Source organism: Rhagoletis zephyria, unplaced genomic scaffold (assembly GCF_001687245.7).
Source record: "Rhagoletis zephyria isolate East Lansing unplaced genomic scaffold, Rhagoletis_zephyria_1.1 Rzeph_scaffold_14107, whole genome shotgun sequence".
Taxonomy (NCBI): Eukaryota; Metazoa; Arthropoda; class Insecta; order Diptera; family Tephritidae; genus Rhagoletis; species Rhagoletis zephyria.
This window is the reverse complement of record NW_016171176.1, coordinates 4,779-14,807: the sequence shown is the minus strand read 5'-3', so window position 1 is coordinate 14,807 and position 10,029 is coordinate 4,779. Positions and strand designations below refer to the sequence as shown.

At 38.2% G+C, this 10,029-nt stretch overlaps 1 protein-coding gene across 1 annotated transcript; it reads right to left on the bottom strand.

The window, feature by feature from the left end:
- Positions 1-4,050: 4,050 nt before the first annotated feature.
- LOC108378443 (glutamate receptor-interacting protein 1-like) lies at positions 4,051-8,669 on the bottom strand (the record flags this gene model as incomplete). Its single annotated transcript, XM_017634741.1, has 4 exons — positions 4,051-4,261; positions 4,330-4,793; positions 4,879-5,081; positions 7,346-8,669. Coding segments are annotated over 4 exons (2,093 nt in total), but the record flags the coding sequence as incomplete, so codon positions are not given.
- Positions 8,670-10,029: the final 1,360 nt, after the last annotated feature.

Sequence of the window (10,029 nt, the reverse complement as noted above, 5' to 3'; positions counted from 1 at the left end):
TCTGTAAACAATGTTTGATGAATTCGAAAAATATATATTTTTTTTATAACAAAATCTATATTTAGTTTAATCAGGCCCTAAGTTAATGTAAAGTACTTGTTTACACACTTTGCTAATTGCTTTGTCGTCAGAGATCCTTACATTCATACATATGTACATAAGTATGTAAATACTAGGATGCTCGAGTATTCGACTTTTGTCAAAAACCGAGTTTCGAGTTATTTGAAAAAGGCAACTTAAAAAACAGGTTTCCAATTTTTAAATTTAGAAAAAACCGATTTTCGTAATTGATAACTTTTATGACACTTTTCACAAAATAAAAAATATACATATAATGAATTTACAGCAGTATCATAAATATAAATTAAATGAATAAACGGTTTATTCGATAACAAAATTATGATTCGTTCGATATGCGGACAATTTGAAAAAAAAAACAAAAACAAGAGTAAAAACCTAGTCAGTCACCCTAGTAAATATTGCTTACGTATGTAAATACATACTAACACAAGTTCTGGACGACTGATAAGAAATGTGCTTCTATTTAGAAAGGAAAATTCTAAAATCTATTAAAATACATACATACATACATAAATTAAAAGTTATAATAACTATACGACACCTAAATTTTGGCAAGTTGTGACTATTTATTCTCGACAGGCAATGGTCAACCTCCGATAATATTTCTGCCATGAAAAACAGCTTCTCATAAAAATACAATCGCCGTTCGGACTCGACGCAAAACTATAGGTGCGTCCCCTTTGTGTAACATCAAGGCGCACGCCACAACTCGGAGGAGAAGCTCGGCCTAACATTAGCAAATCGTGAGCTAAATTTGACCATAGATGCAGGTTTTCGAAAAATTTCGACCCCCGCGCCACTTACTGGCAAAATATTTTGTGGAGTTATTTTTTTAATGTAAGTAATATACACTCCCAATATAAATGAAATACGACCATAAATGTGGGTTGTCGAAATATCTCATACATAAAATAATTAAGGAATGACGTGCATTTTACAACTTTATTTTTATTAAAAATTCTACGTTTAATTCAACGAAATTTATATTTAGCATATTTTGCATACATATATTTATGCTAATGGTAACCTTTATTGCTTTGTTATATGTAGAAAAGCGCTCCACGAATTTATAAATTTATGAATCACACAGGTCGGTTGGGTTAAAAATGTTAGTACTTTACTAGACGAGATGAAATGGTTTCAACCCAGCCTATTTCAAGACTGAAACATGATTTTAAGGCTGTTCATGGTATAAACCAAGGAATTGTATCTCTTTAACCACTCTGCGTATGAATTTCTTGAAATATAATTTTCTTCCAGAGAATTGTAAAAGTTTCAGTAATATAAAGAAATTCGAAATTTTTAATGTATTATTTTGTAGAATTGTTTGCATTCGAAGAAACCGCCACATCTTGTCCCTTCCGCATTCGTTCCCCCGCCATAGCCCGGTTTTATTCAGTTTCTGTGCTGGGCGTTATTTCGTTGAACCCTTAAAATAATCTTAAAATTGTTACAGTTTAAGTAGAAAATTCTAGGGCGTAAGAAATATTTTAAGCGCCCTTTTCTAAAGTATCTTCTAAAATTTGTCTGCCCTTCAAACAGTTTTTTGGAGAACTAAATTTTGACAGATAAATATTAAAAGCTACTTGAGTAAACGGCGCTAAACCCAATTTCGCTAGTAACCCAACCGGCCTTACGACCTGCACTAGGCCACCCGAAAAGTTAATTTTAACCGTTATAATGTTTTCAAAAAAGTTTTTTTTTTTAATTTTTAATTCAATTGGTCTTAAAACTTATATATATATTAATGTTTTATTTATTTACTGCATTTAAATGACATTCAATGCATGCGCACATACATATGTACATATTTATTTAAACTGCAATATTGTATAATAATTCTTAATATAAATACATATGTGACGGGAAAAGTCAAAAGTGAACTAGGGGGACAATTTCGCCATGTCACGTTTTGCTTTTAATAACTTTTACACGTGGAAGACGACGCTCCGGTGAAAAGATCCTATGACTCAGCACCCATGGGTAGACAACGAAAGCAAGAGCACCCACGAACACAACGGAAGGATCAAGCGCAGAAGGCTGTGTCCGCACTTGGCGCAAATCCGCAAAGGGGAGAGGCAACTGGCGTTGCTTTTCGGTCTCGACTTAAACCGACTAACGGTTGTAGTGCCAAATAAGAAGAAGATGGCGAAGATGATTTCTTGAATATTAGTTTTTTCATAAATTCACCTCAAAGATGGATGAATTGCCAAACAAAACATTAGTCATTTTTCTCGAACCGTAGGTCCCTTTCAACTTTCTCTGTCACATACATATACATAGATATAATGTATGTATAAATTACGAGTAGTTAAGTGAAAAATTTACAAAGTACAATCTTGAAAAATTGTATGACGAACAACAGATACAATCCAGTGTATAGAGTAGTAGATAGTTATTTAGAGAATACATATGCATATATGTGACCTGGTCTACGGAAAGGGGGCTTAGGTGTCAAAAAATCAATTTTCACTTTTTGGTTGATTCGGATGGAAGATGAGATGCTTTTTCACGTGGTGAAAATCAGAAAATCCTAACTTGCTTAGAAGTACAAAAAAGTCACTTCTTCAGTGTTACTTTTTTAAATGTTCCACACTAGCAACTTACACGATGAACTATAATAATATTCCGACCAACAACAACACTTACTGGACCAACAACAACACTTACTGGACGTCCGGCGCGGAGAACAATTAACGAGATAATGAGAGACTGACGAAACGAGTTGCTTACTTTTAACAGCTTTTTCACAGAAAACTAGTTTTCGCACGTAAGCTCCCTTTTCGTAGACCAGGTCACATATGTATATATTTATGTACGTACGTATAAGTCTAACCTAATTCATCTTCTACATACAGTGCTGGCCACTTGAATAGCGCCCCCTTTTGAACATCAGCATTGACAGTTTTCCGTTTGTTTACTTAATATTCATTAATTTTTTACAACGTATAGCTTTTAGAGTACAAAATTTATAATTCAAAAATATTCAGCAAAATTTTTATCATTTTTTTAATAAAATTTTGAATTTTTTTTTTGAGTATGCATTTCTCAAGTACCTACAACGTTGCACTGATTTTTCAGGATTTTGTTTGCCCATATTAAAAAATTTGCGAGCATACTTTGTAAAAACATTATAAAAATCAACGCCATTTTTTAGAAAGCTGCATATCTAAAAAAAAAACAAAATCGAAATTTTTTTTTTAAGTTTGAAATTTTGATGAAATTTATGCAGATTATTTATTATACATAAGTATTTAAATTTTGTATAAAATTGTAAAACAGAATATGGATGTGTTCAGAAATGCATCAAGCCAAAGCATCAATCTATTTTATTTCTAAATTATGTTCAATAATGGAAATGCCCTATTTACTCAACTAAGTTCCAATTCGGCATCTGACCGTGAATGTGCATTTTGGATATTCCCCTCAATTATGCTTTAGAAATAAAGGAGACTTTGGCCTGATGCATTTCTGAACACACCCTATGTAAAATTTGTATAAAAAAATTAATGAATCTTAAAATAAATAAAAGAAAACAGCTAGTACTCACGAACAAAATGGGCGCTATTCAAGTGGCCGGCACTGTTTATATGTTTTTGTATTTGTGCGTACGATTGTTTTATTGTCAATTTTATTTATATTGTTTAAAGCTGTAAGGAGATACCTTTTTCATAAACAGAAAAAAGGCATGGTATCAAAAACTTTATTAGAATGTCAATGGCACAATGGCATGTTGCTCAGTACTACTCTTTTAATTTATTGGTATTTTGCTTTTTCATAAAAAAATTGTATTTCTTCAGCGCTTAATACTAAAACTTAACATATGTACTTAAGTGGTTTTTATCTTTAAGTTAAATTATATTTGGCATAGGTTCTGCACACTTTTTGGTATTTTGAAGCTCAGCATTTACTTTTTTATTTCAAGTTTTTTTTTTGGGTAAATACTAAGTTTTTGCTTAAATTCTCTATCAATGTAATTAAATAAAAAATCGTGCAGAGTAGTTACACTCTTAAGAAAAAGGCACACGCATTTTCAGTATTTATATTTGTAAACCAGTTGCTCTGGCAAGCGCCACGATCATTCTGTGCGCTGAATGATCAGCTCGATCTTGTCGCCGGCCGCTGCTATCAAAGGCACTGTCAGGCAACAATCAAAATCCTGCGTTTTCATCTCATTCACCTGCATGGTGAAAATATTAACTCATTTTCTTCAGCAAATAAAAATTCAAAGCAAATCGAATCACTAACCTGCATAATTCTATCGAACGGCTTTAGTAGGCCACTCAAATCGGCCGGTCCACCAGTGCGTATGCGGTTGATGAACACACCGCGTTCGTACAGACCATCCGACACCGAAAATCCATAATCATCGTATACCTTATCTTTTTTCAATGTCACATGGAAGACACGATGCTTGCCATCTTTGCTGCCGCTGGCCGAAGTCGCGTCCGTATTCGAGGAGGGACTGCGTGGACGCCGCTGCACCTTGGCATAAATAGCCTGTGGCTGTGGCAAATTAGCAGCATCTAGATGGCCACCCGCCATAATGCTTGATATTTCATGCGCGCGCAATATTTTCAAGTCAACCGTATCGCTGAGATTTTGCAAAATACTTGTTGCATGCGACAGTGGCATACCCTGCACTGAATCGTCGTTGATGGCCAGTAGCTGATCGCCAACTTGTATTTGACCATGCTTGTGTGCAATGCCGCCTAAAGGAAGAGAAAGGTTGGCAATCAAGATATTGGTTGGCGTGTATGTACATATGTGTGTATGTGTGTATTCTGTGTCACTCACCTTCCACAAGTCCACTTATGGTTATCGGCTTGCCAATATCTTCGCTACCGGCAAGCGTTATGCCTAACAAGCCGCCTTTTGGCTCCAGTCGCACGGTGAAGATAATCTGATGAAGACTGCTGCCGCTGCTCTTGCTACTCGAGCTCGTGGCAGAGCCGTATACCTTATTTTCCATGGGTGGTGGTAAGGCACTGCAATCGGCACTGGAAGAGGAAAAGTATATTTTCTTTTAGTTAAGATAATTTTCTATATGATAGGGGCTACTCTTTAAAGTCTTGAGGCCCAAGTCTGAAACTAGAAATGCCAAACAGAGTAATTGGAGAAATTGAAGTGAAAACGTTAAATATATCCATGAGTCCTCAAGGCTTAGATTTAAAGGTTCAGACCGTAAACTGAGCGATGAGAAGCGACAAGTCATTCAAATTACTCCTCCCCGCTGATTTTCCCAATAACATGGAGGCCAAGAAGGGCTGTATGGAAGCTTTCTCTGGGTAGAACACTGCGGAGATTTCATATCGTTGGCTAGCGTCGATCTACGGCAACTGCTTTGACCGGAGTATATATATTCCGGAACTTCGAAGATTGTGCAGTCATTTATTTATCCAAGGCACTCAAAGCCTCTGATGTATTCCTGAAGAACTTCAGGTAAATTTTGTAATTAATGATTGCTTGTTCTAAAAATTCGATTCGGGATGCTTTAAACCCTATTATAGCAGGTATTAAGCAAACCACCTACCAAAAGGACTTTGAAGTTCGTGCTTTCCTTGATCACAAGCGCTGGTGCTATCATTAGCTTACTGGCTAATCTCCTATTCGTGCCAGATTCGGACTTCGCATCCTTCTAGAGAAGCATACAGCACATGTGGAAAATCTTTCAACACTACTCTGGATAGTTGGGATTAACGGCCTACTTAAGTCTTTGGCTATTCTCTATGTAGCTTATCAATTGCGAGGAAAGGTAAGAAAAGTTTATAAGTAGAATTTTACTGTGTTTAGCACCCGCTGCCATAACAGGTAAAAGTTGTCGCTGGCGGGGTAGAGATTAGACTTACTATAATTCACTTGTAAATATGGATAACTTCGAGTTCTAAGAAACTTTTACTTCATCCGGACTGGGACTGCATATCGTCGGATGGTTTGACTACATCTCCCACAACCAACATTCTGCAAATCAAAACAGCACATAATGGAAAAATCTATTGTTTTCGATAACCTTCAATACCTATATATGAACATCCACGAATGGCTCAAAAGTTGGAAGGCAACTTTCAGTAGCAGATGCAGTAGAAAACTGCCTGGTTGACCAGTTAGGAGATGAGATGACTTAAGTTCTGACAAATTTTTGAGTCTTAAAGGCCGACAACTTGGAGTTGCTAGTTGACAGGCAAAAACTGAATTTAAGTCCAAACAAATATTTGGGCCTTAAAAGCAGACAACTACAAACATCCGAAAGAGAGTTGGGGAGTCAACACATCCTTGTTATTTGTCCGGTCGACTAAAAATGCTGTCGTAACTAACTTAGTCGTTATGAGATTGCGGCGAATCCTTCACCAAATTCCGTAATTGTCGCTATTTTATCTGCCGACTACAAAAAGAGTTAAGGTAATTTGTTAAGCATTTGACTTAGCTGGGCGGCAAACGTAGGTCATGGGAAGCACGTAGATGACTCATAACGAAAATTACGAAAATAAGTTAGTTATTATGTATGCAGCCCCCGTCTGAGGTCGGTACTTCGCATTAGTACTTCCAATATACGCACAGTTTCGCACAATGCAGCCTCGTAATAGCTGGTTTAATGCCTACCGATCTATTGCCTAACGGAATCCAGCGTACCGATCAGACGTCCCGAACATAAAACAGAGATCTCTCAAAACTAAATATAGATCGTAACAAAAATATCGTTCAAGTTTTCAACATCACATGTTACTCTTTCCGTATTGAACAAGATCACGTCAAGCATTTTAGGTTTGGGTTTGAAAGATACTTGTCTTTCTTCAGAAGAACCCCAAGTGAAATAAACTTGGAATTCTGTGAAGTGTCTCCCAGCTTCAAAAATACTATAGCTAGAGCACTGCCTTCTTTAGTATCATCTTGCGTGGCTGCCAGTGGTTTACTAAAAAGATAGTTCGCCGTGCTTCTTTAGGAGAGGCTAGAAGTAACTAAATGAGAGTAGGTTGGAATAATTGAAAAGTAGAACATTACATTTAAGAGGTGCAGAGTCGAGCGTAGTTCACCAAAAACTTAAAGAAGAGACAAAAGCTCGTCTGAGTACTGGCAGTACCGATCGACTTGATCGCGCCAAGGAACTCTAAGGACGGAAAACTCTTTATAGGCTTAATGAAAGTTTTAAATAAATAGAACTTTTTTGACAGGGAATAAGCAGAGAATAATCAGATCTGAGCACTTCGACCCTTTACGGTGAAAGCAAGAGTTAAGAAGGATAAAACTGTAGTTTATTTTCACTCACCTCGCATAGCGGTCCAGATCGTAGCCGGTAAAGTCCTGATAATTGTTATCCTCATTGTCCGGTAGTTCTGTGGTAAGACTTTGTGTGTTTTGCGCTGCAAAAGAACGTCCCATCGCCGACGTGTTGGCGCTCCAAGTATTGCAGGCATGTTGATGATGCCGCATTTGCACCGACTGCAAACTGCAGTTGTCATCAATGCCGCCGCCGCCGCCGCCGCCGGGAGTATGGAAGAAATCTGGTTGCGGCGTCGTAGACTTCAATGACAAGCAATCGTTGAACTTTGACGTAACATATGCCGCTGTGCTGTACAGTTCATGCTCACTCGGACTAGCCGCACAATTGCTGTAGATGGGATTTGGCATTTTTTGTTGCGCATCGAACAGAAAGTCCGGCAGCATAACGCGCTTCACTGTCAGCGTAGTAAAATCAATAGCGGCTGTGCTCTCCTTCAGCAACGAGTCTACATTGTAATGTTGCACCGGATGATTATCCACTGCTAAGAGAATATCGCCGCCACGTAACGACCCAGTACGATGTGCTGGACTGCCGGGTTTCACATCGGATATAACAAAACCACCATGACTAGAACCATTCACGCTGATGCCCAGTCCCGATTTACCCGCGCGCAACAACTTAACATTGTACACACCGCTTGACGGTACCACCGAATCGGCCATGTCGATTTCAATCTCCAATTCCAACCAATTAGCTGCTGGCGATTGTTGTGACTTCTGTGACTGTAGCGTGCGATTCTCGCCCAATAACTGACGCATCGTCTGCACGTCCAAATTGTACATTTTATTAATGGCCACAATGCGATCACCCTTCTGTATGGAACCACTGCGATCGGCCACCGAATCGGCCAACACTTGCGCAATTGTGACGGCGCGTCCGCAAGCAGTCGCTGGGCCAAGTACTATGCCGGAACCCTGACTGCAGTCCAGCAACACAGGAAATGTTTCAGAGCGACAAATGCCAATGGCGCTGGTGGGATGATGCAGCGACGTCCCAAGCCCTACGTTCGTGCTGCTGCCAACTCCAGTCGAAGATGCGCTGCTGCTGCTATTGACACCATTGCTGCTGCCACTGGCGCTACTACCGCCACTTGCGCTGCTGGCTGTGCCACTGTTGCTGCCCGTGCTGCCACCGCCATTGCAGCTGTTGCCGCCGCCAGCGCAGACTCCAACGTTAGCACCTCCTCCGCTGCCGCCTCCACCACCTTCCAGTGGCAGCGAACTTTTTCGTACGAAACGTTGGCGTTGTCGCGACTTGCGTGACTCCAATGTGCTGAAACCATACTTCGGACTGCCGAGCGTTGTGTGACCTAAAAGCACCAAAGTGTGGAAAATATATAGTGCGTAGAGAATTGATAAAATAAAATGAAGAAAATGGAAAACTGTTAAGTGAAAATTATGGCGTGTGCGCGCCTGTGTGTATGAGTTGTGCGTTATGTGTCAGTTTAGTGAAAGTTCTTTTCACTTCCACACAAACTTGCCCCCAAACGCTATTTTTAGCGACCCCATCAATATTGTTTAATGGAAATTAAGTGCTCACCCGCACGCGAACACGTTTATGAGATTTTAAAGATTTTCAGACATTTTACAATGGCTTTTTACGCATTGCACATTCAACCATTTCAGCCATTTCTGGTGTTCCATCAATGGGTGAACTACTCGGCTGTAACAAAAACGCTTCGTTCAAGCTGATTCAAAAGGCTAAATGCTCTCGATATTCATGAACTAATAAATATTTCAATAAAAGTGGAAAATACAAATTTTCTTCATGTATCAGATGTATTCATACATATGTAAAGCATTTATGTTGGATGTTGAATACGTACAGATTGATGCTGTTACTAAAAATCCCTATAAGCCAAAGAGTTATGCACGTATGTACATATGTATGCTTGGGTATAGGAATGAGAGGTGAAAGCTCATTAAATTCATATGACAACTTTAAATTCCTTCTTTTTGTCTCACGATTTTTACCATGTAACCCTTTAGTCCATTTTGAGTCATTTTTCAATATCTGTCGCCCAAAAAATTTAATTTTCCATATAATTTATAGCTTTGTGCTTAAATAGCGATTCCTTTAAATGGCATTTAAAGCAAATATTTAGGAAATGACTCTTCATGATTACCGAAATATGTACACACATACGTGAAAATTCTCAGATATTAAAACTTTTACTTCTATGTAGATATACGTACTACACTGTGCCAAATAAAATTTCAAATTTTTTCTTTCGGTCCGATATGAAACTTTCGTTGTCGGTCACAGGAAAATAGTTGTGGCTAAGGCATATTGAACAGGTAGTATCAGCTGATTTGATTTTTTTTTTCAAATTATTTGGTCTCGAAAATGTCAAACATTTCTTCTCGCAAAAATTCTAAATTGTTAAAATCTGTTTGCATGTGAAACCTTTTTTCCATACAAAACAAGCTATTTAATAGCAGCTTCGATCGCTCAACTCAGCAGCACAACCGCTGATTACTGGGCCTTGCAAAGGGTGGGTCAATGCTTCGAGCAGCAAACAAATTTACTAAGAAAGAAAGTTTTTTTATTTTTATTTCTTTGCATTTCACATAGCACGCTTTGATTTAGAAGAAAAAATCAGAGCATTTTTTGACACTTTCAATACCTGAAGCAACAACAAATTGCACGCAAATGGTGCCTTTGCTCGA